At 38.7% G+C, this 27,845-nt stretch overlaps 2 protein-coding genes across 2 annotated transcripts; one reads left to right on the top strand and one right to left on the bottom strand.

Moving 5' to 3' along the window:
- The first annotated feature begins 6,610 nt into the window (after positions 1–6,610).
- mex3a (mex-3 RNA binding family member A) lies at positions 6,611–11,603 on the top strand. Its single transcript, XM_053488187.1, has 2 exons — positions 6,611–7,163; positions 10,345–11,603. The coding sequence occupies exons 1-2, from the start codon at positions 6,626–6,628 to the stop codon at positions 11,415–11,417; spliced, it is 1,611 nt and encodes a 536-aa protein (XP_053344162.1). The 5' UTR covers positions 6,611–6,625; the 3' UTR covers positions 11,418–11,603.
- Positions 11,604–20,248: 8,645 nt separating this feature from the next.
- Positions 20,249–25,708, bottom strand: rab11al (RAB11a, member RAS oncogene family, like). Its single transcript, XM_053487907.1, has 5 exons — positions 25,334–25,708; positions 23,374–23,569; positions 22,132–22,325; positions 21,586–21,666; positions 20,249–20,457 (listed from the first exon to the last, which is right to left on the bottom strand). Exons 1-5 carry the CDS (start codon positions 25,371–25,373, stop codon positions 20,318–20,320), a joined length of 651 nt encoding a protein of 216 aa, XP_053343882.1. The 5' UTR covers positions 25,374–25,708; the 3' UTR covers positions 20,249–20,317.
- Between the last annotated feature and the right edge of the window lie 2,137 nt (positions 25,709–27,845).

Raw genomic sequence — 27,845 nt, 5'->3', positions numbered from 1 at the left:
ATGTTTTATCCCTTTGATTCCTTAGTGTGTGTGTGTGTAAGGGGTGTTCCGCAGTTTATGTTTTTTCTTCCAAACGTTTTGCCTTTTGTAAAAAGAAAATATCGTTATAGGGTTCAACATAAAACCCTTAAGTGTGAAACTTTTTTTGCCCCGGTCGTGAAGCACAGCACTCTTCAATTGTGCATTTTAGTGTGTTCCCTTCTTCAGGTAATTACCAAACACCAAAAACTCTGGTACTCCAGGATCACTATTAATTTTTCTACAATAGGTTTGGCCCTCCTAGTTCCAGGGAAGGGAAATTGCAATTCTACAGCATACGAAGACATTCTGTACAAGTAAGTGCTTCCAACTTTGCTGCAACAGTTTGAGGAAAAAGCACATAATTCTACAGTGTGATGGTCCTGTGTCCGCATACTTTTTCTCAATACAGTGTATAAGCATGATGATGATAATGATGATGGTATTGTACACTATTGAGGAAAATAAAAAGTTATGATAAGTTATTTGGGTAGAGAAGAGAAGATTACAGTTGAGTACAGTTGTACAGAATCTTTTAAGCCCAAAAGATACAAACAGGGGAACTCCTTGGGGTGCTGGATAAACTGTGATAATGATGATGATTATTATTTAATGCAGATTCACACAGCTTTATTTTTTTTTTAAATGCCTTCGTTTCAATATTTTAACTTGTAGCTGTTACATTTCATCAGTTCAGGCAGATGTTAACTGCTGTGCAGTGTTAGAATATTATATAATATCACTACTGCATTATAAACTCATTACTGTGCTGTAAAGTCATTGCTGTATCACGTGTCTGCTAGAAAGGATTTATTCACTCACTCATCATCTACAGTATACCGCTCGCCGCGGTAAGAGTGAGACTGTCCCAGGAAACTTAGGGCACGAGGCAGGGTACACACTGGATGGGGTGCCAATCCATCACAGGGCACACACTCTCTTATGCACACATACTACTAATTTAGAATTTATCTATAAATATAATTATATCTGTTAGCTTCTAGAGCAGTATTTTACAGGCTCAGGTTGGCAGCTGGATGCCCGAATTGAGTGGCTAAAGCTGTGGTTTACTGATTAGGAGGTCAGGGGTTCAAGCCCCAGCATCGCCATTGTTGAGCCCTTTAGCAAGGCCCTTAACCCTATCTGCTCCAGGGGCGCTGTAACCTGGCTGCTGCTGCGCTCTGACCCCAGCTTCCTAACTGCACAAAAAAAAAAGATTTCACTGTGCTGTAAGGTACATGTGACAAATAATTGAATAGTATTATTATCTGAGCACTTCGGGAGGACACCAATCACATACAAACTCCAGAAAAGATTTTAATTCAAAATGTTTTTCAAAGTACAAATAAATCAAGTCTTTAAGACAAACAGATATAGATTCTCACCACTGGAATCCATGAGTCATATTACTACGACTTGTTCAAGGGTCCAATAGTGGCAACCTCCGGTTTCCTCGCTTTGGGGAGGACACAAAGCACATGCAAACGAAAGAAGATTTAAACTTAAAATGTTTTTCTAGGCACAAATAAATCAAGTCTTTAAGACAAACATATATCACCACTCCATGAGTCATTTTATTATTATTATTAATTAATTAATTAATTAATCTTTGGCATTGGGCGTGGTCATGACTATGGACAAGGTCTTTGTTCAAGCTAAGATGAAATGCTATTTCAGATGTTTGCTCTTCTAGGGGGTAAATAAATAAATAAATTACAAGAAAAAAGGAAAGGCACAAGTCGGTTCTGCGGCGCAGGTTCCGCAACGTCTGTCTGACAACCTCACTCCCTCCCTCCCTCCCTCTCTCTCCCTCCCTCCCTCTCTCTCCCCCCCTCCCTCTCTCTCCCCCTCCTTCCTTCCTTTCACCTCTCTCTCTCCCTCCCTCCTTCTTCACTGGAGACCATGAGACCATGACATCTCCCCGGTGTGTAGCGCTAAAATCAAACCCGGCACGGTGGCCACGTCCCAGAATGCATCCTCCCTTATTGAGTAACATGGTGAAGTTGTGCGCAAACACTTGGATTTTTGTGCATTTTTTGGGGGGTGGGGTGGGGGGAGTTGGCACGGCGTCTACAGGTGCCGGTGCATGTTTTAATGTACTGTCTTGTACGTGGTTTGGGACGCTTTTATGGTCACCCTGCAACACGGACAGACAGTAAAGGGTGGGAGGAGCCCCTTTCCCCAAAAAAAAAAAAAAAAATCATATCGGCTCCTTTATTTGTTCCAGTGTCGGGTGCGTGTGAGGCGTGGCCGCCTTAAATCAAAAGGTTTATAAAAGGGAAAAAAATGGCTGAGAGACACGTTGGACGCGACGCGTGGCTCCATGCAGTCTGTGCGTTATGAGAAGAGACGCGCAAAACCCGCTCCACGTACGGAGAACCATAACAATGCATTACAAAAAAAAAGGAGGGACCAAGAGTGTCTTCGACAAAGCACGTGTTCGGTGTAGTGTAGCGTCTCTCTGGCTGCTCAGGCGCGCAGCTCGGTAACGGAATGCCGTTAGGAAGAGAAACAGACGCGGCGGTCTGCGCAGAAGGCGGCCCCCGCGCGAGCTCCGCAGGGAGCGGACGCTGTGAACCAGACGGGGCGGAGCCACACACACACAGCCACGCCCAATCCGGCGCAGACGGTCTAGGATCGAAGGTTGCCAGATTGAAGAGGTGGAAGAGAATTGGCAGGTACGAGCTAATTTGGCAGCCAGCATTCTTGGGTCTGAGTTTGAAGGAAAATTTGGCTGGCTTTCCAAACATCCGCTAATTCCAGGTTTAGCAGGTGTGTGTGTGTGTGTGTGTGTGTACTCTGCAGAACTCCAACTTGCTAGGATAGGAGTTGAGACTGCAAACAAAAAGTGTAATAAATTATTGCTTCCCCAAAAATTTTAACTCGCTGATTTCATCCGGTTTTGGAGAGATGATTTTATATGTGGCACAATAATTGGCAATTTTTCAGCATTATACTGTCTCGCTTTAAACAATATTTATTTAAAATGCAAAATATTCCTATTTCTTTATAAGGATTGATACTAAACTTGGAAGCATATGAACTGTAAAAAATGTTGCTTAAATTGTTTTTTGGTAAAAAGCTTTAAAAAAAAATCTGTAGTGTCCGTAACCATGTGAGATTCATGTTGCAATATCTTAACAGTTTTGAATTTTAGAATAATACACTCTTTCAGGTTTATGTATTTTTATGTTAAATCTGAATTGGCCAAGTTTCATCTGAATGACAAGTAAGATTACTGAAAGATTTTAATAATAAAAAAAATAAGTTACATACACCACATGAAGGGGCATGGAATTTATTGCAAATGTGTTTATTTTAACTGATAAAAATATGAATGTGTATGCATGTTTACAAAACAAAGCATGAATCTGGAGATAACAAGCATTAAGTATAATGAAAAATAGTGTTTATTTTCTCAATCAATAGTGAGTTAATAGTATCAATAGTTCAATAGTGTTTATTAAAATTTAATTTCTCATCTAGGTCAGACACTTTTTAGCACTGATACCATGTTTTGGCCATCAATGTGTTTGTTACCAAAAGTTGTTTATTAGTTAGTATTTAATAGATTTTATAAGAGAGTCTTGCAGACTACTACTCCTCCTCCATAAACATCACTACTACTATTAATACTACTACTATGTCGACTGCAATTAGACTTTGTCTTTAGACTTTACAATAACTCTGCTCTGTGTCAGAAACGGGATCCCTTTGTCTAACATCACAGTAAATAAGTTAATATACATTTGGTGTTCATCGCACTATGGTCTTTTTCTTCCTTAATTTCATGCTCTTTTTTTTATTAATGTTTTAGCTTGCTGGTTCATTCCTTCTATTACTATTTCAATTTGCTGGAGTACCTTATGTACAATTTTTGTTCCTGCCTGTTTATACAATCATCATGCACATGTACATAGAAACAGTAAAGTTGTGACTTAGATTCTTTATTTATATGCTTCTTATTTATTTTGTAGCTTTTTTGGGTGTATCCCACTTCACATGCAGTATTCCTGGAATTGTTTCCAAATTAAATATGATGCTAAACAGAATATAGCAGTGGTGTCCATCCTTCCTAGATCATACATTCATGGCATAAAATACATCATCATCCTTACCATCATGCATAGAATACACCAATACATTGTCATCATCACCATCATCATCTTTATGTAAAACAAATAGAATATGTAATGTACAGTAGAAGGGTAGAATTAAGGAAATTATGGGTAGAATAAAGGAAATTATTCCTCTATTAAAAAACTACAGACCTAACAGTTTTAAAAAGTATTTTAAACATGTTATTTGATTTGTGGTTGCAAATTATTCCTAGAGTAAAGTCCATAAGCAAATTTTAATCAGCATTCACAGACAAGCAGATGTTGTCCTCAGTATCCTGGTACTCTTTAAGAGCCTAAAATAATAGGCTCCCACCCTTGACCATGCCAACACTTTTCTACTGCCATGGCATTTTTAGGGCCCCAGTCACTCAGGGACCCCTGGATTCATCCTTACTTACCTCCCTTTATAGCACCTCTGCTCTATCACATTAATTAGGAAATATATTTAGGGAAACTAATTAAAGCATGTAGTTTGGGTTACACTAACTGCCTTGTAAATCGTATGGTCTTATATTATTTGGTGTATAACATTTCCCTGTGTTAACAGATTCATCCCATGGGCCATATCACTAAATAACTGCATGCTGCACTGGCTGGACACTAATTTCACACTGCACATTATTTATCACTTGGTACTGTTGTGTATAAACTTCACAATTTATATACAACCCAACCTTTTAGATAATGTATATTACAACAAATGTATTTATATTACTGTTGTCTATTACTCACTGCTATTCCTATCCCACTTATCATACTGTACATTCCATACACTTGTACACTTGCTCAACAATGCAGTTATCTAATCGGCCAATCACGTGGAAGCAGTACAATGCATAAAATGATGTAGATCACGAAACTGGAGCTAGTTAACTTGAGCCAAGTCAGGAAATTATTGTCTGATCTCTATCCTTAACAATGTGGTACCATTTGCAGAACTCACATACAGATTTATTCATTTATTCATTTATTGCACAATTACAGTATGTACAAACTGTAGAGATACAAACTGTAGCCCCAATATCCATTTAGCCCCAGCATCCTGATGTTTGAAGAGAACATTAACTCAAGCTGTTGACCTGTAGGTTACATGCATGCATGATTTTATGAAATCTGCTGCTGCAACATTGTGACTTGGTGGTTAGCACTGTCACTTACACCTCCAGGTTTGCGGGTTCGATTCCCCCCCTCGGGTCTGTGTGAAGGAGTTTGCATTTTTTGTTACCCCCGTGCCTGGTGGGTTTCCTCTGGGTACTCCGAGTTCCTCCCACAATCCAAAGACATGCAGGTAGGCTGATTGGCATTGTCAAATTGCCCGTAGTGTGTGAATAAGTGTGTGAGTGTGCCCTGCGATGGATTGGCAACCTGTCTAGGGAGTACCCCACCTCATTCCCTAAGTCTCCTGGAATAGGCTACAGGTCCCCTGGGACCCTGTATACAAGATAAAGCAGTATAGACAATGAGTAAGTGAGTAAGAAAGTGAGTGTGCTGCTGCCACACAATAGCTTAGTCTTAGGTTAGTACTGTTACCTTGCACCTCCGGGTTTGTGCCTGGAGTTTGCATGTTCTCCCCATCCCTAGTGGGTTTCCACCAAGTACTCTGATATCCTCCCACAGTCCAAAAACATGCAGATAGGCTGATTGACGTCCCCAAAATTGCCCGTAGTGTGTGAGCAATGGATTGGCTTGTACCCCGCCTTGTGTCCTAAGTCTCATGGACTTCCTTCAATAGGATAAAGTGATATAGACGATGAGTAAATAAGTGAGTGAGTGCTGCTGCCACATGGCTGATTGGATAACTAAATGCTTGTTACAGGTTATATGTGTTTCTAATAAAGTGGTTGGTGTGTATGTTTTAGTTTATTCCTATTAACTCCTACTCGATTTTAACAGACTGCTCTGCTTAGTTGGAATTGTTGGAATTCTGCAATTCGCTCATCGTCTATATGGCTTTATCCTGTATACAGGCTCACGAGGGGGTTGCTGGATCCCATCCCAGGATGCTAATTCACACAGATCATACATTCATGGCATAAAATACAACATCATTATTACCATCATGACCAACATTAGCATCATCATCTTTTTAAACAATGAAAAAAATGTCACTATGAAGTAATGTAAAGTAAAAGGGTGTCAAATAAATCCCAAAGGAAATGATTCCTCTAATAAAAACTTTTACAACCCTAACAGTTTTAGAAACACCAATTAGTCTGATCTGCATATCTTTGGACTGTGGAAGGAAACCCACCAAGCAACATGCACACAGAGGCGGGACTCGAACCATCGACCATCTTCACCACCGTGTCGCCAGAATTTGACTCCTCTTTCATCATTTTCATCCTGGCGTTAAAATCCGCGGCCTGGCAACCCTGCTGGTATCCTGTTTGCCTTGTGCACAATGAAAAGAAAAGCGGTTAGGCGCTACAGCAGTGTGAGCAAGAGGGCGGGTCTAAGGGAGGAACCAACAGCCGAAGGGAGGGTGTATGGGAGGAGTAAGAGGAGGAGGGCGGCGGATGCGCTGCTTCTCCAGTCTCGCTCTCCGCGTCTTTGTCTCACACTCTTTGTTAGCCATGCCTAGCCTGCTGGTGCTGTCAGGGATCATGGAGAAAAATGGGGGCTACGGCTCGGAACTAGCCGCCTCCGGCTTTGGTACCGAGAGCCTCCTGGCGCCGCCCGACGAGGAGGAAGAGGAGTCGCGGGCGCTGCGGGTCGCGCTGGGCCAGCTCTCCTTGCTCGGGCTCGGGGAAAGCGAGGAGGGCGCCGGAGTTCAGGAGAGGAGCAACAACAACAACAACAATCACCACCACCACGGCCACGGCCACTCCAGCAGCGTCGGCGGAGGAGGTGGTGGCGGCGGCGGAGGAGGTGGTGCTGGGGAAGCCGGGATCTTACAAGGCAAGAGCAAGTTGTGCGCCCTGTACGAGAGCTCCGGTTCTGAGACCAAAGCGCGCGGGTGCAACATCACCGAGTGTGTGCCTGTGCCCAGCTCGGAACATGTGGCGGAAATAGTGGGCAGGCAAGGTAAAGACTGATACAATGTTTCAACTTGCTTCAAAGTCACACCTATAACGGTTTTTTATTTGTGTGTGTTTTTAAAATAATAATAATTTATATATATATATACACATATCTTGCTCCTGTTTTTATAGTCCCTGAAAAAAGTGGGAGTGGTGCTCCTGTTTTGTTATTCAGCTCACATTGTGGCCATTCAGCAACACTATTATTAGTATTATTTTTTATTTATTTTTTCATTAGTGTAAAATTGTATTTAAAAAAAAAACAACAAAGCACATTCACATTGTATGTAATATGTTGCAAGGAGGAAGGAGCAGCAGCAGCAGCAATAACACACACACACAAACACACAAAAAAAAACATCAAGGGGCGTTAAACCTCGTGGTCGCGTTGTTCCAGCTCCGCGCCATCAGTGTCCGTGCGCAGACGCGCTTCCTTTGTCGTCTGAGCGCCAGGGAGGAAAAGGAAGGGAAAAAATAATACAAAACTCATAGGTGTTTTTTTTTTAATGTGATGATGTAAAAGATAAAGAATTGCACGTAGGATCAATGTGTGTTTCTTTTCTTTTATTAGGTTGAGAATGAATCTGAATGCAGCGTGTAGTTGCGTCTTTAGGGTCGTTGATTTCAAACTTGCTAGAGAGAGAAAGAAAGAGAGAGAGAGGGAGGAGAACGCGGCTGTCAAGACAAAAGGCGCGAAAGTGACAGCGCGACGTCGCAAGGTGGTGATGTTTAACTGAAATCAGGCTATTCATCAAGCTTTAGGAGAAACGTGTGTGTGTGTGTGTGTGTGTGTGAATGGCGGTTAAAAGTAAGGAGATCCTGCTTGAATGACGTTATGCTATTGTTGGGCCAACACCATGCAAGTTTATTAAGCTTGGAGACTGAGCCCTGTTTGGACTGACTAGTGGTGCTTTTTTTATTGTGTCTGGTGTCTTAATCTTATTCAGAGGAATGAGAGAAAAAAAAAACATACACAGTTTCTCTTTGGGTTAGGTATCCTGGCTTTGTTTAGTATCCAGTGTTTATCTGGACCTGAATGGATAAATAGAGATAAAGATGAGTGAGCTCAGAGTCATCGCTCACAGGAGGAGGGTCACGCCCAGGCAGCCCGATACAACATCCCATCTATTCATCAATCTATCTCTCTCTCTCTCTCTCTCTCTCTCTATTATATATACATATATATATAGATATAGATACAGTATCTATCTATATAAAATCTTTCCATCCATCCACATGTTCTAAGGGGCGCTTAGACTTTGCACATGTACACTCATAACACAAAACAACACGCAGTCCGCTGTGCATGTGGATTTCGCTCACGCCTTTCGCATTTGTCCGTACTGGTTTTGGCGGTTGATGTGAAGTGTGCCCTTGAATTTCGAATAAAGAGTAGGAGGAGTGGCACGGGGCAGGGCCTGCCAGTCCAAGTGCAGAGTGCAGCAACCGGGCATTTGCCTGGACTGTAAAGTGCTGATTAGGTTGGATTTTTGAAAAGAACTTCTTTCGATTTGGTGTTTTAATGGCAAGCGTTTCAGCTGAGAGCACAGCCAGAGATGGGATCAGTCTGTCTTGTTTTTTCCACTGTGGAGGAAATGGTAACAATGGTTTATTGTATTTTATACCACTGACTTGTCTGCTTCAACTGGAATGGGGGTGGGTGTAAAAAATCAGAAACCGAAAGCAGTGTGAATGCTTTGATTCTTTTTTTTTTTTTTGTCTGTTTGTTTTCCCTACACATGTTCGTGTAAATGCAGTTGATCAGCACAAACGGCCATGAAATAATCATTACATAATCTTGATCATGACATACAATGCGTTACTAATTGCCTTTTAATCATTTCATTGTTCATTCTGATCTTTGTGCTTGGAGTCTGAATGGTCGTAGTAAGTGCGCTCCATTCACCTGCAGCGCCTGCCAAGTCTGCTCAGGAGGGCTGTACTCGCGCACCACGCTGTCGCTGACTACACACAACATCCAGGTTGTGTGTGTGTGTTTTTTTTTTTTTTTTTTTTTTTTTTAGGCGACTGCTGTACACAGCGAGACACAAGCTCGATCCACCACAGGCCCTCAGGCCAGCGAAACAGTAGCAGCCTTTGCTGTAGAAGCATCCCGGATCACAGGGCCAATCTATATGCTGGCCACGGAGCAACAAAAAATAAATAAATTAAATAAATGAAAAGCTTCTCTTACCTAATACTATATTGTGAGATATGAAGAAGAATTGAACGATGAATTTCTATTTGAGCTCACGCATTTCAGTAGGCGTTAATTGACATGCATGCTGCATATCCTTTGCTTCGTGCCCTCACTTGACCTTTTCCTTATTCCCATAATCAGCATGTCGTACATAGATAAAGTAGCACCTCATAGAGAATACAGGTGAATATTTGTCTCATGCACATCTGGAGTATTTCTAACACTCGCTGACGTCACTGATTAGTCCTGAAAAAAAATCAAACATTTATTCTAATTATTTATATGTCTTTAATTGGGTTGTGCTGTTCAGACGGTAGTGATGAGTTCCCAAGGCCTATTTCAGTTTACTGTCACATCAGGAAAGTCATACGAATTATTTACTAATGATAATTAAAAACAGAGTCTAATGTTTCTGGGGAGAATGCAATATTATTAAGCCATGTTAGACAACTGTGGCAACAGGAGTTTCCAGAATGTTCAGTTCGACATCCAGTATAATTTGCTCCAAGGTTTTCTCAGATGTAGGTCCATTTCAAGGTGACCTTTTTAAGATGCTGAACGAACAGCTTTTTATTATTTTTTTGTGATTATTAAATGTGTTTTTATTTTTTTATTGTTATTGCAACGTTAATAAAATCAAGTATCCGAAATCCAGTCAGACTAGATGTGAAACAATTCATCACAGTCATATTATAGTGATTCAGGACGTTCATCTTTTTATCGTATTTTGATTTGTTTGTATCGTCCACTTTGTGTACTACAAATCAGTATAAAATGAGATTGAAATGTTACAGAAAAACATTAGAGGAGCATTAGGAGTATCACTACTCAAATAGTTAAAATAGCTTAACAGCCATGTTCGTTTAGAGATGCTGATTCCATAATAAATAAAAAGGTTTAATGGCCTCCTAATTAACAATATGGACACTTGTTGACTTTATTGTTGATCAATGTCACTCATGCTGCTCCTCCGTTTACTTCGCAGGTTGTAAAATCAAAGCCTTGCGGGCGAAAACCAACACCTACATTAAGACCCCGGTGCGGGGCGAAGAGCCTGTCTTTCTCATTACTGGTCGTAAGGAAGACGTGGCATTAGCTAGACGTGAGATCATCTCAGCAGCTGAGCACTTCTCCATGTTGCGTGCATCCCGGAACAAGCTGGGCGTGTCATTTAATGGTTCTCCGCCCGCCCTGCTTCCGGGTCAGACCACAATCCAGGTGCGCGTGCCTTACCGTGTGGTGGGCCTGGTGGTGGGTCCCAAAGGCTCCACTATCAAGCGCATCCAACAGCAGACGTGCACGTACATCGTGACTCCGAGCCGCGATCGCGACCCTGTCTTTGAGATCACTGGTTCGCCAGGCAATGCGGAACGAGCCCGAGAGGAGATCGAGGCACATATCGCCTCTCGCACCGGCACTCTCCACGACCATAACAACGAGAATGACTGCCTGGCCACTGAGAATAGCACCAATGGTGGGCCGGAGAGTCGTCTACAGCATGCATGGGGGCTTCAGGGTGGTCAGCGCAAGCCACTTACTAGCAGTTACCGCCAAAACTTCTCTGACGCAGTGCTAGGAGGTACCGGAAGTGGAAACGTTGGAGTTGGTATGGGCATTTACAGCAAATCCGACTTCTCGACCCCTACCAATGGAGACAAGCCATGCTCCTACTTCGGTTCTGAAGGTTCCCAGAGCTGGGGTGACCCTGATTATCCCAAACAGGTAGCTTACTATGTCCAGCAGCGCTCCAAGAGCTTCGGAGGCCTGCCCCTGCCCTTGACCAGGCTGTCTCCGGGGCTCCCGGAACCTTCTGGAAACGGCAATGCTGGATCTGCTGGCATAGGGCCAGGCCACGCCCAGGCTCGGCGTGCCCACAGCGAGCCCACCTCGACCCGAGACTGCATGACCTGCTTCGAGAGTAAAGTGACGGCCGCTCTGGTGCCCTGCGGCCACAACCTCTTCTGCATGGAGTGCGCCATCCGTATCTGCGAGCTGAACCATCCCGAATGCCCTGTCTGTCACACGCTCGTCACCCAGGCCATCCGGATCTTCTCTTAAAAAGGTTTTTTTTTTTTTTTTTGGTGCATTGGTTTTACCTAGATATTTTTTACGTACTTTTATTAGTTTAGCATTTGTTTGGTCAGTATTGGTCAGTACGCCCCATGTACGTCTTGCTTTTTTTCAGAAAATGAAAAAAAATTAAAACGAGCAGATATTTTAGAAGACACTGCTTGCTTTACTAAAAAAAAGAGTAAGAAGTATTTTCAGATTTTTTTTCTTTTCTATATATATAAATATATAAACACATATATGCATATATATTTTATAAAATTTTGTTAAAATGGGGAAAATTTTAACTCAATGTCCTTTTTTTGCTGTTAATTTATTTTTTATTTTTGTTTACTTTTTTTTACTGCTGCTGTTTTTCCACATGAATTGCAGTGTGGGTAGAAACAGAAGAAATAATGTGAATGTTTTACACTTTGTTTTATTTTGGAAATTATTACCATGACTTATTATTATTATTATTATTATTACTATTATTATTAAATATATATTATTAATTTGTACAATTAGAAAGAATATAGTTTTACATCCCAGCATTTGTCTGCAAATAGACAAATATGCTTTTTAAAGGCAAAACAGATAATGACTGAATTTTTAAGTCTATCATTGCACCTTAAAACTGATAGCTTGATTGTCACAGAAAAAAACACAACAACGCCCTTTATGCATTTGTTTAATCCTGCTTTGTGAAGATGCAGATTTGGAACAAACTCACACATAGGACACACTAACTTCAATAGCAAACAAATTGTCACACAATAACAAACTGAAGTATGGTTTTGTTTTTGTCTTCATAACAGCTTTGGATAGATGTTTGAAGGATTTGGGCATTTATTTATATATATAATTTTTTTTATTTTTATTTTTTTACAAAAATACCACACGGTCATAATCTGTGAGATAACAGGAGGAAATGCGTTCATGCTTTACACCTCTTGATTGATTAATTGATGGGATGTCCTAATATCAAGCCATAAACTGATTAATCAGCACAAATGTTCTTAAACTTAAAAAAGAGGCATTTCTGCCTTTTTAATTTAATCTACGTTCTCCTTTTCAACTTATTGGCCCACAATGACTATCCACACATCGCCGCGTTTAACTTCTCAGCAAGCAGTTTTTTTTATCATGGACACGTCAAACGTAAACGAAACGTGAAGGGAAGGTGCTCGCTAATCTGAGCTTGAATAGACCCTCCACAAAAGGAAGAGAAATGGATCTCGGAGTCATAGTAGGAAAATTATGCGGCTCCCCCAGTCCCCACATTTGCGAAGTGCCTGCTGTCTATCCTTCTTTTATTGAAGCCGTTCGTGAGCAGGTGTTTCATATTGTGACCCAAGTTCTTATTTTAGGGAGTGTCCTGATCCCGCTCGCTGCTTAACCGTCCCCTTTCCTAAGCTATAATGACCACAACTGCTCAGCTAAGCAGGCGTATTGTTTTAACGCAGCGGTGGGACGTTCCCCGGGGTGCCCCCTCGCCCAATGAGGAGCTGGTAACTAGTCATGTGACACAGACCAGGTGCAAGCAACTTGGGGAAAGTCCGTTTGCCACGGATGCTCCAAAACCCTGTGCTGCCCTTACTCCCCCTCGTACCAACCTCACAGAAAAGCTTGACTAGGTGCAGCTGGGGCCCCTCCCTTTATCCATCCAACTCTCTCTCTCTCTCTCTCTCTCTTACCCTCCCTCCTCCTTCTGCTCTCCTGCTCCTCTGAGCTTTAGTATTCCCACTGAGGAAAGGGGCCTCCTTTGTCCTGATGAAGAGGGGGGAAAAAAAATCCCAAGTGCAGATTTTATTTCAGAGAGAAAGAGAGTGCACATGATGGCAGGCTTTCTACGTAGCAAACATTTATTTGTTTGGTTGTTGAAGGTTGCAGACCACTCAAAGTAAAACTTGTTTCTTTGTTTACAATAAAACCTAGATGATTTATTGGTCTGAAAAGTAAAATTGGAGGCAGATGGTAATCATTGTTTCATTGTTAATGTCTTTCGCTTGCACTCAAAAGTTCAGTCCCTCCCCGAAAGCAATCGGCAGATCTGACGTGTCCGAGAGGGAGTGCAAGTCGATCGAAGTTGCCATGGAAGAGTTTTTTTTTTTTTTTTTGTAATTTTTTTTATTGCTAGTCTCCATGTACATGACCATCCTGGTGCAAACACCCCGACTCACCAGACCACCACCATCCTCACCACCCCCACCCCACCCCTTCCTAAACCCCAAGCCAACGGCCACGGGCAGCCAATGGGAGCGAGACGTCCGAGTCCGAAATGAAATCAGACTATTGAAATTGACAGGAGAGCTGGGTGGACACGCCCCATTTAGTGGCTGCTGGAGCTGAATCAAATTACACACCCACCCGAAACCCTGCATATCAACCTAGCGGATTTTGGCTGAGGGGATTAGAGCATTTGCAGGATGGGGAAAGTCTCCATTTTTGGGGATTTGTTTTTGCCTTTGAAGGAAAGAAAGAAAAGAAAGACACTGAGAAATGTAGTCCATCTGAAATGGGTCAGTTTTGTCCCTTTGGAGACTTCATGCGCTACTGCCACATGTGTGGGACTGGTCGGGTGTCGGGGTAAGCTCACAACCACGAAACAATAGCGCTAGTCATACAGCAGACATCCCTGATAGCTTGGACTTTATCAGGTATTTTCTTTAATTATTCTGGCAGATGGGAGGGAACTTGTTTCAGTACGATCATTTCAGCAAACACATTTGAGTTTGTTTTTAAGCATTTAGACTTTTAAACTTGAAAGGTTTTAAACATTTCAATCCACTTTAATCTAATTTACAGTGCTACACACGGGCATTCTGATTCGCAAGAAAGAAATCTTTACTGTACAAAGAAATCAACCTATTAAAAGCACTTACATCAAAACGTTTATGTCTGGATAAAATGAGAAGCACCTTATATCAAGACGAGCAGCATATATCTGAAACCAAACAGCTGGAAAGCAACTTATAATGACTTTTTAGACTATTCTTGTCTAAGTTCTTTCACTTTGCACTGGTAGAAGACGAGCGAGTAAATGAATCTCTGAACGTGATTTGGTCGACACGTTTTTTTTTTAAATTTCTCTGAACAGTAGCTACGCTTCTCTTGAAACAAAGTGCCAAGCACGCTTTGTTAACTCTTTCACGATCGGCGTGAATCGTATACACAAAAAGATAAACAATGGCCTATTCGGAGGAATGTATGTATGCAGGATTTGTCGTTTTTTTTTTTCTTTCTTTTTTTTCTTCCTTGTCAAAGCCAAAACTGCTAGAAAAATTATGCAAATCACATTCAGTGGCTTGGAATTTTTTTTAAAAAAAAGAACTGTGCCCGTGTTGATCTTTTTCAAGAAGTGTATTCCTGACTCCTTACGTTCTTCAGGTGAAGGAATACAGACTAGCAATAACAAACTATATTTTAACAAACAAATACAACAATGCGTAGCTTTCAAAGTTGTACAGAACTTCATACAGGCGTTGCTTATTAGGTGTTGTTAAAAAAAAAAAAAAAGGAAAAAATTTGCAACATTTTCTTAAAACAAAAGCTTGCACGTTGTCCGAATTTTAGAGACGCACCATTCCAGACGTTATTAGCATTTAGACTGTGTCGTTTCTCTGACCCGTAATAAATCATTTGCTGATTTTTAGTACTTATTAAAATTTTTAAAAAGTGTGTTCGCACTGTAAGGTTTGGTCGAGACGGAGTTTAGGAATTCCGTGCTTTAAGTTTGGTCGTTTTGTTAGGTCGTTTTGTTTGTTTTTTCCCAGCACATCACTGCAAAGAGCCAGGTACATTTTTTACAGAGTAGCATTTATTTGCTATTAAAAATATTTGTATTTACTCGAATATATTCGGAGATAGCTATATCATGAAAAAAAAAATGTGACTACCATAGGCATATCCTGAGAATATATTTCAGTATTTTAAACCAATTATGAAACTATTTAAAAAAAGAAAAAGGTTCTAAGCTCTTTTGTTGGACAGTTTGTTTATATTATAGTGGGACTAGGTATAATCCCAGAAGAAGGATTCATCTTAAGTTAAGAGTGTTTATGGTAGCCAAAGTATTGAAATGAGATTCAAAAGATTGTTTTTTTTTCTCCTTTAAATATTAATATAGCACTAAATATGAGAGAGAGACCCTAAAACAGAGGGAGCAAAAAAAAACTTTTAGATTATTGTTTTAGATTATTGGGTAAAATATAAATCTATAAAAACCTGCAAGTCAAATCAGACCAATATGACTAAGAATTACAATCTATATAAATGTTCTAAAGATTCTGTGATGATTACAACAAGGTGTACCTTGCTATAGCTAGAGCTGATCAAAATCATTGTATTAAAACACTACAATCTGTTAGTTTGGAACTAAAGAGGAAGGCAAGAAGGAAGGAAGGTTTTTTTTTTTTTTTTTTTTCAGTTTCAGTGCCAATGCGTTGTATGTTGTGAAGGTTTTAAGGTTTTTAAGAAAACTCTTCAGTTTTGGAGTAACTGCATAGTGGTAACGTGGTTTAATAATCCTTTTTAGATCCATATTGGTTATGCATGCTGATTTATTACAGAGCATTTACCTTTTTATCAGTTCAGATCTGTGGATATAATAGAGCTACATGTTATACAGAGAGCTTTAGTAATGACTTCATCTAGTGTTTTTAAAATAATGACATATTAAGATTCTTCCCCCCTTTGAATTTTATCTATCTATCTATCTATTATAGTATCTAATGCACAATTACATGGCAGTCACAATATTTCCAGAAAACTACAATTTTTTTTTTTTTTTTGCATATTGACATCTATGGAATTTTAACAATAGAACTAGAAAGAGATCACTTTGTTATCCAGTTATCAGGACTGCAGGCGTTCATCTATAAAACAGCAGAGAAGACACTAAATGCACTAAAGTAATTCTAATGCCTTTATGATATAGACAAGGACAGTGCATTTGAATGTAAAATTTAAAAGAAAAAAAGGAAAAAACAAAGAAAAAAAAAAACCCAGACCACTCCATCTGTGTATAATTTGCCTTTTTGGCCCATTAGACAAAAACAAAAGCTTTACGTTTTTGATGCCATCCTTAGGGAAAGTCGTCGCTCCACCGTATCTGTTTAGATTCTCCCTATACGAAGCAAGTAAGGGGGAAAAGTCTTGTAACGTTTTTTCGTAAGATTCTATTTTGCTAACATGGGTTATTATTTCATACAAAGAGGGAGAGGTCAGTATCTGGATGTTATTTATGAATATCTTAAAAAAAATGAAGCAAACATATTTATAAGTAACTTCGAGACGTTTTGTTTTTTAATTAATAAAGTGAAAGTTAATATATTTCTAAAAAACACATGATGTTGATTTCTACTAAAATTAAGATTATAGAATTTTTTATTTATAAATAAAAAAGGGTTAGATAAATCCTTCATACCTCTGACGGTGTAAATTGAGGTGGGTGGTAGGGGCTTGTAAAGGATTATATTTTACCTTCAGACTTTCAAGCGTTAACGGAAGGAATACGTTCAGGAAAAAAAAGATAAAAAAAACATGAAATAAAAATATTTTTTAGAATTAGGAGGTATTTTAGTCTCAAGTTTGTGCCTCGATCACGTTTTAGCACTGCATCAACACTTGGCACACGTGTTGTTTGCCTGCTGGTCTTTAACTAACCCCATACTGCTGACTGAACACAATCCTTTACTCCCTCATTCCTGGTTTCAATAATGTATAGAATTTTTTCCTTTTTTTTTTTTTTTTTCCTTTTTTAAATTTTTTCCTATAATTTCTTTCTACTTTTACTTTAAACGCTTCATCTGTTTTGACTACGGTGAAGTGAATGGGCGTCACAGAGGTGTGTGGAATGGAGAAGCAGGTGGATAATTGTGCATACACACATTTTTGAGCATACATCTACTACATTCCAGAAAATCCCCCAAATAAAAACAACGCGCTGAAGTGTTTTCAGTGGTACATTAAATATTCAAACGCCCCGCGGTTTCCGTTTTATATCTCAGTGTAACGTAGTAGATCTATGCTGATATCAGTAAAACACAGAACACACTCATATTATCTACAACACAGTAGTTTGCATGTATCTTGTATCATCGCCAGGCTGGAAAAAACAGTAACTTAAATAAAAAATAATAATGTTTTGTTGCATACAGGTAAAGGCTTTCTGTACACACTACACTAAAGTGCTGATGAATTCTTGGTTCTTTCTTTGTTTTTGTTTCTTTGTTTTGCTTTTGGTGCTTGTAGATTTCTCATCACTCTCACAGGAAAACATATAACAGCAGCTTGTTACGTTGAAGGATAGCCTCAGCTCTTTCATGGTGAAATTGTATCTCAACTGTTTTGACTTCATAATGGCAAAGCTAATTGTGTAGCGTGGTTTGATTTGTTACAGTATGATAGTGAGTCAAAGGAAAAGAGGAAAAAAGGGCGGGGTGGGGGTTGGGGGGCGGGGGTATACGGGGTGATCATGTTCTTTTGGGCTTGCTTTGGATAGGTAACTCCACTCCAACAGTCTGTCTTCGGTAGCTTTCAGAATCTTCCGACTCAGTAGAAAGAAAGAAACAAAATACACAAAAAAGAAAAAAAAAAGTGTTTCATATAAACTCATGTAGTGGTCTTAGTGCATTAGTTTGGACCGGCATCTCCTGCTCCAAGTGTTTAGGTTCTTGTTGATGGTGAGTGAGAAAGGTTCGCCATACCATAAGGGTTCTTTTCTTTCTTTAAACTTTTTTTTTTTTTTGCTAGTCAATACTTTTCAAAACCTTCGCTTTTGTTCTTCAAAACCTTTGGTCGTTCATGTGGTGCCCGGACGAGGCATACGATTTTGCAGGATTATTTCTTAGCACATGTTCTCTGTGAAATATTGTTTTTTTTATATATTTGACCAATGTATGTATGCCATACTAGTTTTTTTTCTTATTTTGTTACTTTCCAAACATGTATTGTAAATGTTTCTAATAAAATCAATTTAATAATCTTGATGAAATCTGTTGAATTTCCTATGTTCCTAACACCAGTATTAGATTAATGAAACAAGCAAATAAAAGCAAATAAAATTTATTTATTTTATATCCAAATATACAGATTTATACAGTAACAAAGTCCCTTCTTACATTTGATCCCTTCATATGTATATATGTATGCCATTAACGTTAAAGCATTTTTTTTTCTCCTCCATTTCACTCTTGGGTTGCTTTAAAAAAAAAAGTAACCAGTAAAAAAAAAAAAGTAACCAGTAAACCAGAATAACATGGAAGAGCGAGAGAGAGAGGTGTGTTTTCTACACAATCGTTTAATTAGAGATTTTCAAAATTTTTGATGCAATAATGTGGTATTTAATCTTCTAGGAACATTCTGAGCAAGTGTGTGTGGGTGTGGGGGGGGTGTCTCTTGTTGCCACATGCATTGTAACCTTTATTAGGTGAGAGGTTTGGTCCGTACTAGAGGAACTGTGAAATGCATAAAACACCCTGATGCATTAAATCTACTTTTTCTAATTTTTTGAGAAGTCATAAGAAACCGAATGCCGAAGTAGAAATAGAGATACAAGACCTTCACTGCGTCGTTCTAGTTTCTTAATCTGACCTACCATGAGCTCACTGTGACCATGACTCCAACCAGAGAGAGGGAGAGAGAGACCAGAGAAATAGCATGAGAGATGGGACGCAATTAATAGAGATCCCGGAGGGTATGGCTTTCTTCGGGTTACACACAGTATTTTATATGGATGGGATATGAGGACTTCGCTTACAGTAAGACAAGCCCCTTCCAGTACGCCAGAAACTCCTGAGTGAGCAGCTCAGCGTGCTGCTTTTGCTCAGTCTTGCAACATAATCCGTCCACGTAAAAAAAGATGAGCCTGCCTCTGCCTTCCTGTTTCATGTCTCCGTCTTAGTCCAGGTTAAATGACTCACTGATAAAATGGCACCTAGCAAAGATGATCCATTCAAACAAACATTTAAGAAAAAAGAAAAACGCATCACCCAAAAGGAAACGTAGCAGGAAACTTTTAACCCCCCCTCCCCCACGCTAGTCTTCACATAGTTACTCAATAACTTAAAAAAAAATAAAATACACTTTACGCTTTACTCACCCTGGAGAAAATATAATTAATCAACCCTTAAATATCATAAAATAGACCATCAAACACCATCTAAATTAAAACAAAAAAAAATCCACAGGCTATCAGGACTTAATCTCAACAGCATTATTTTAGATATTTCAATGCATTAAATAAATAGAGGGGGACTTTTTCACTAGTTGAGTCATCTTAAAAATCAACACAGGCAGACACAGCAGACAACAGAATGAAGTCGATTTTTTTTCTTTTTCAAGGATCCACTGATAAAAAAAAATTATAAAAAAAAAGCACACATCCTCCAGGAGACTGTTTAATAAAAACTAGACCTGGTGTGTAGTGGTTAAAATAGACATATCATTTGACTGTAGCACCCTCTCTCCATCTGCATAGGTTTGAGCACATAAACCGTGATAAACTGTTACTCCAGAAAAACGTGCATGGGCACAAATAGCCTTCTAGTGCCGTTACTAATTAGTGTAAAAATAGAAAGAACATTACATCAGTCTGTGGAAGGAAAAGAAAAAGAAAAAAAACAACAACAAAAAAAAAAACATTGTTTTACTTCTGTCCCTATGTTACAGCTTAACTTGTTGAATTGGGGCTTAACCGATAAAGCCTACTGCATGTGTTATTAAGGGGAAAAATGGGGGGGGGGGTGGAGGGAGGGGGGGTCCCTAATGTGCTTGACAAACAAACTTTTGCAACCAACCTCACCCCCTAAACCCCCCCCCCAATCCCCCCCCTCCACACACACACACACCCAGGCCAGCCTTATCTTGGTTTTTTACCCATAATCCCATGGTGCTACGATGGCTGCTTAGTTGTTCTGGCAGCAGGCGCTCTGCTTGGCCGAGTTCTGTGTGGGCTGCACCGTGATGGGTACCACTTTAGAGTTGGGGGAGAAGTCGGAGTCGCCGCGCCCGGAAATTTGCCTCTGAGATACGATGCGGTAGATTGCTGAAAGAAAGATGAACGGGATAAATTACACTGTAGCGCCATGACAGACAGGAGAAAATAAATGACTCAAAAACACAGAAGCATGTTTTTTTTTTGTTTTTTTAGAAATTATACAGCCTTCAAACAGAGCAGAGGCTTAATTGACCTGAAAAAAGGTTCAGCTTTTCACTAAAACTGTGACTTGGAATCTGCTGCCACCTAATGGCAGAAATTAAATCTGACTTCAGGACTATGGGGTGGGGGAGAACAACTGCACTGGAGGGCAAACATAGCTTGGTAGAATAAAAAAAAAAATTAAAAAAAAAAAAATATATATATATATATATATATATCACACATTTGCAGACTGATTGAACTTGCTTCTGCCATTTAATACAACAAGAACTTTGGGTGAGTGAAAAAAAATCATCATATTAATCCATTCTGTATCCAACTAGTAAAAATACTATTACATTTTCTTAATACTAATAATGCTACAGCACTACTGTCTAACTAAGAAGATGTTTCTTGAAAAAAAAGTTCAGAAGGCACCAAGATATGTGTAGTGTTATTATAAATAATAAGCATGTTATCATTATGATTATTTAAAAAAAAAAATACATAAAAAGATTTTTGGTTTAAAAAAAAAACAGAAAAGACCAGCTGACTACATGACTAACTCAGTGATTAGTCAACTAATAATTGCTGGAAATTATCTAGTATATTAAGGCTGCTTTTCTTCCTTAAACCTTTTACATGCAACCCTAGGGATCAGAATATGGGCTGGGGGAAGAAAAGGGAAAAAAAGGTTTTCAAAAAGCCTTCGGCTGATAAAATGCCTTGTTAGTGAGTGAATGTGAGGAAATTCATGACATGCTGAATTGATAAAAGTTTACCGGTACACGATGTCATTCGTCACTTTAACAGCGATTACACACAATCAGCTGTCACACGTGGCCCCAATTCACATGTCTTTAAAACTCTGAAGTTCATCATAGGCTAATAATGTCCTCACCACCAAAGCTAGAGTAATGACGTTATAGTTACGGTGGACATGTCACCTGAGCTGCTTTATTATTATTATTATTATTATTATTATTGTTATTATTATTATTATTATTTATTGAAGTCTTGCCCCCTTGCCCTTACCTGTGAGAATGGTCTGGAAGGCGAGCTCCACGTTGGATGAGTCCAAAGCAGAAGTCTCGAGGAAGGAAAGCCCGTGTTTCTCTAATAAAAAAAAAACAAAAAACAGAAAATTACACACATATATACATACACATATTATGCTGAATATGATTTTTTAAAATATACATTTTATATTTATTTTAATATTTTATGGATATAAAATTGTTGTGTGCGTGTGTATGTGTGTGTGGTGTCACACAAAGCAGCTATTTTAACTTTTTAATGCCCTTGTGCATTTATTATGTGGCCCCCGAAAAAGCATTCGGCCTCTCAACAATTTAAAATTTTTTATTTTATATAAATATACATATACACACTTAAGTATATACTTCTCTCCAGGGCTACTATAGATAAATAAAAACTCATTAGCTTATAGGTTTCAGTGATGCACCGTCCTGCTTGCTATTTCGGCCAGCTGAAGTAAAACACTGGCAGAGGTAAGAAACCACTTCCACACGTTTTACACCCGCTTTTCGTTTACGAGCTGAAAGCAGTGTGTTCACTGACCTGCGAACGCTTTTGCCTCGTCTGTAGGCACGGCCCGGAGATGACGCAGGTCACTCTTGTTTCCCACCAGCATGATGACGATGTTGCTGTCGGCATGGTCCTGCAGCTCCTTCAGCCAGCGCTCGGCATTTTCATACGTCAAGTGTTTCGCGATGTCATACACCAGGAGAGCACCGACCGCGCCGCGGTAGTAGCTGCAAACACACAGATTCAAGATTCAAAGAACTTTATTAATCACAGAGGGAAATTGCAGGTTATGGGAACAGTTTTTTTTATTTATTTTTCTCTCATTATGTAAAATAAGGCTTAGTGATTAAAAAAATACATTTACTTTTTTTTCTTTTTAATTGATGGGACTAAATGAGCCTCTTTCACTCTTAAAAATGGCTGATAATGTGTTAGCCTATACAGTGCAACCAGCCCCAAGTGTAGTGCAAGCAAATGAGGCCAACGATGTATTCAAACTAGCGCGGCTGGTTTACAATGACGTAATGGGGAAAGGGGGGAAGAAAAACCTTTACAGCCACACAGTTCAAGGAAACAATGAAAGGCTAGTGATACCAGTTAGTGTGGCATTCTTTCTCATGTCATTGTGCAAATTCTAATTCTGGATAATCGTGATCCTGTTCCAAAAATACAGACTCACTAGTACTGCAGCGGTAAGCCAGAGTACAAGGGCCAAATTTATCAATCAAATAATACATCATGACTTTTATCCATTTATATTACAAGATAAAAAAAATAATAATAAAATCCCACATTTCTTCCTTCTAGACAATGTCACCTGTCATTTTAAGACTGACACTCTTTCCTCATTTGTTCAACATGCACATCCCAGTGAGTGAGTGGTTGATAAAAACATGATACAGAACAAGAGCATCAGTATAAAACCTGCAGTGTGAGAGCAGAACCGGCGTCTGATCTTCTGGCCGATTGGATACAGAATTCAACATGGTTTGTAAATGATGAGCTGTCGATTTAGATTGAACTGCATGTGATGGATTTGTTCTTTTTCTATTTGTCTGGGGCTAATTATATTTTTAATTTAGTGTTAAAAATACTCAATGCATACGACTTAAATTCAATCTTACTTTTATCTGAAAATTTGAAGAAGAAAAGTCTTAGAATCTAAAAAGTCAAGACTGGTGTGTATATATATATATATATATATATATATATATATAAAAAATATTAAAAAATGGTGCATGAAGGAGCTGAAAGAGCTAAGGTTGTAACACTCACGCTGAGGTGATGGCACGGTATCGCTCCTGCCCTGCGGTGTCCCAGATCTGGGCTTTAATCGTCTTGCCCTCTACATGAATGCTGCGCGTGGCAAACTCCACACCGATGGTGCTCTTGCTCTCCAGGTTGAACTCGTTGCGCGTGAAGCGGGACAGCAGGTTGCTCTTCCCGACTCCGGAGTCTCCGATCAGCACCACTGCGGAGGATTCGAGACATCAGTGAGATGGAAACACAAACTGAGAAAGCGTTCTTTGGTTGCAAGCGCTTTTATAAAAGCCTGATCTGAGAGGGCATGTTTCAACACAGGTTTTTTTTCTTCTTTTTAACCACAAGACTACACAACACCTTTTTCATCAATCTGTTATAAAATGAATAACATGCCTTTGATTCTTCCTGAATTTCATGCAATTTAAGGTGATGAATAAAATGAGTAACAAATTTTTATTTCTCTCTCTCTTTAAAAAAAAAGACAAAACTTTTAAACTTGTTTTTTTTTTCTTAATTCCAACACACTATTATAGGATTGCATAACAACAGATTTAGCTGCTGAAACATTTTCCGCAGGCTACAAGGGAAAACATCCGACATCCTAAAATGTACTACTGACTCGAGTACTGACTACTGAGAAATGCAAATAATGACAAAAACAATCTGCTTTGAATAAAAAAAAAAAAAAAAAAAGCTTGGAAACTTGGTGAACAAGCTGTTTGGCAGGAAAAGGCAGCATACGGAGGGACGAGCAGTGATTCATTTGTACTGACTGACTCAGAATCAAAACAGTAAGAGGTGCAGCAGAGGTTGGGCTCTTTATTTATTAAAAAAAAAAAAATTCAAGGCATGTCTGAAACATCTTGTAAATCCCAAATTTCACTCGTCATGTCTGATACCACTAGAGCCATCCCTGTTCTGACTGCATGACCAGACTAACTACCACTGAAGCAGAAAATGGAAACTGCACTAGGTTTTCTGAGCTCAGCAACTTGTCCGTATGCTAAACAAATCCTGCCTAGGACATGTGTGCAGGTCTTTCCGGTTCGACTGCACCTGCGGCCCTTGAAACAAAAGCCGCAAATGTTCTTTTTACGTTTATGACACCTTTGTATTACTTTTCATGTCCAAAATCAGCATAACGCATAAGCAATAATAAATTTTTTGGTATTTTGGAAATACTCAATAAAAATACGTTGTTTTTAAAATTAAATGTAAGTGCTTTGACAAAATATAGGCTATAATTTGTTTGAAAGGAAATGCAAGTGCGGTACCTACTTTAAGGTTCGGATCTTGATGTGATTGACATTCCTGTCTGGCTTTGTGAACATGGATGATTAGGCAATGAACAAGAGGGCTATGAAGTAACTGACTTATTTCACCACTGACTTGTGCAATATCTCTCCATGTCAGTCTTTTGACACAATCTATTTCACCAGGCTTAAACCATCACACCATGTGTAATAACCAAACTATATTACTAATGCTACTTAATGAGTGCTGGTATTAAACGGCCCAAGTGTTTCCATGTATAAGAGACATGAAGATGATTTTTGTGAATATATATAGAAGCTTATACAAATATATTAAATTTCTAAATGTTTCTATACACATAAACGTAATAGGTATGACCTAAGCATATGACCTTGTTTTAACAACAATCAACGCGTCAATAAGTTTGCTCAATAAAACAATAGAACAAATTAATAATATATATATATATATATATATATATATATATATATATTATTGTTAAATGGTATCAGCAACAACAACTTCAGCATGCAATTGACATGTTTGTGACGTCATTCTCTCCTCTGAGCCAAAATGGCGGCTCCATACATACATGAGTGCCCTACATAGGCTGCACGAGCCATTCTCTTCTCCCAAAACGGAGTGCGCTTAAATAGGGTAAAAAATACAATTTGGGATACAACCTGCTGCATTCAGAAAGTTTGCAAAAGCTTCTCACCTTTGAAAAGATAGTCGTATTCCTCTTCTCTACCCGTCATGGCTTCGAAGCGGTGTGTACTGACAGGTAACTGATAAAAAAAAACAAAAAAAAAAAACAGGTGTAACCTAGTACTTGTTGCTAGCTGGCTAAGCTAACGTCAAAGCAGCGAACTTGTCATTAAGATCCGAGGTAACTTCTTAGTCAAAGCCTCCAGGGTGATTCAAGCAAGCGCATGTCAAAATCTGGTAACCTTAATCTACGCAAAAAAACGACTTTAAAACACACAAAATACTACTAATGAAATTAATTAACGACCAATAACAGCGTTGCTGAGGAACTCGTTGGCCTGCGTCACCAAGGTTTCTGCGCTCGTGCCTCGAACAGACTCCGAAGCCGCTTCCACCCCCGTTTAACGCCTGACACTATCTCGGATCTGATTGGCTCAGCCAAGCTGTCAATCATGTCACGCTCGCCAATAAAATAAAACGGAGGATTCAACAGGTGCATAACGTCATCCTTTCAGGTAACTAATACAGGTGCAGCGCTTGTGTAAAACACCGGAAATGCCACGTAGGAGGTAAAACCGCCTCGATTTCCTTTAAGTAAGAAGAAAAAAAAGTACCTGACTTAACTTTTTACACAGTGACTAGAGTAATGCCTTATCACCCTTCATCAAGAAATATCAAGTTCTTAAAAAAAAAAATCCCCCTTCAAAAAACGTGCAGGAATAAATCGCTCTTTCAAGTAAAAGGAAGTAGCTGATTTTAGTGCAGTACTTCCGGATAAAAATGATGATTTCATCCACAGACAGACAGAAGCACAGACAGACAGACAGACAGATAGACAGACAGATATGTGAAAATTGTAAATTTATACGCTTAAATTACCCTTTGTCTGGATACACTTTTTCCTTGCAATAAAACCCCTTTGTCTCTTCACTCTACCCTACATTTTTTTAGGTCACGAACAGTACAAGTATATAATACTGTATATGATGGTGTATGTGACTAATGAACTTAGAATTGTTAACTTGAATATAATACATCAATGAAATGTATACAAACTTAAGGAAAAGAGAAAAAAAATTATAAATATATTGCTATAAGTTATATATATATATAGGTCATTGACGGATAAGACTTTTTAATAAGCCAATTTTAAAATACCAAAAATATGGATATGTTTGGCCATTTTCTAAACATTTGGAATGTAGTGTACACATGCCTTTTTAAAGAAAAGTAAAAAATTTTTTTGTCATTTTAGTGTTTTTACACTTAAGTTAATAAAACATAGCCTTAAAAAAGTCATCTGGGGCGACCGTAATATATCTCAGAATTCACATTTTTATGTATCATTAAGACTAGTTGAACTCATATCAGTAAGTAGATAAACTGATGAAGAAAGATAAACTTTAGTGCCCTTTCATTTAATGAAAACCATTATTTTACAAGTTTATTCTATAATATCAGAGTCTCCTTCATTATCCAGTTAAAATAAATGTTTATCCCTATAAAAGGAATGGAAAATGTCTGAATTTAGAAAAAAAAAAAGATAAAATATACAAATAATTATACTTAAACAATTAACTCTATGTATATAATTGATGTATAGAATATGAAAACTACAAATATAGGACATATATCTATCATTTAAAACACTCAGCAGTGGTCCCCCACATGATACTCGGTCGCCCCATATGATGTTTTCAGGTTTACTCAAGTATAACAGGCTAACAGTTAGCCTCAGAAACCAAACTAGCTTCTTCTAGTGACAAAGCACTATCAAATTTATCATCAAAATATAGATTTGTGGAAAAAAATTATAATTCACAGTTTTGGGGTGGTCGCCCCACATGATGACCAAAAGTGCCTACGACATCACAGCAGTTAAAAAACAGCTTTTTCTTACTATATGAGAAAGACTGATTTACTATACAGTTGTTTCCAGGGGGTCTTCACTTGTGTCTGGCTGATGCAGTATCCCATCCTTGAGATGTTTTTTAAAATAAAGGTCCCAAAATTGTGGTTTGTTGATGGTCGCCCCGGATGAAATGGATAGAATCAACATAATTCGGACAACATTCATTTGTATATCATGATAGAAATATATGAGCAAATGCTTTATAGTTTTGTCAATGGATGTAAAACATGTTTAAAATTATGCCAACTAGGAAAAGGGATATATTTAAGTGTTTTTAAACCAGTTGTCCTAACTAAAGTCAAGGCCGGACGGTCGCCCCATATGGTGTTTTGGCACTTCGGATAGCAGAAAAATGATGAAAAACTTAAAAATTTGGAGAAGCTAGAGTGGTTTAGTAGGTAAAGAATGTATAACAAGTAGATGAGAAATTTTTATGTATTTCTTTGTTTTTTCTGCAAAATAAAATTAACCCGGACAGAAAAAGGGGGCGTCACGTCATTAACCCATATATATATATATATATATATATATATATATATATATATATATAAATAATACTATATTAATATACTGTACATCATGTTTTTTTTTCTTAAGTGATAAAAAAAAA

This window comes from Clarias gariepinus, chromosome 26 (genome assembly GCF_024256425.1).
Source record: "Clarias gariepinus isolate MV-2021 ecotype Netherlands chromosome 26, CGAR_prim_01v2, whole genome shotgun sequence".
Lineage (NCBI taxonomy): Eukaryota > Metazoa > Chordata > Actinopteri > Siluriformes > Clariidae > Clarias > Clarias gariepinus.
The sequence above is the reverse complement of the archived record's forward strand: the minus strand, read 5'-3'. Positions and strand labels throughout refer to the sequence as shown.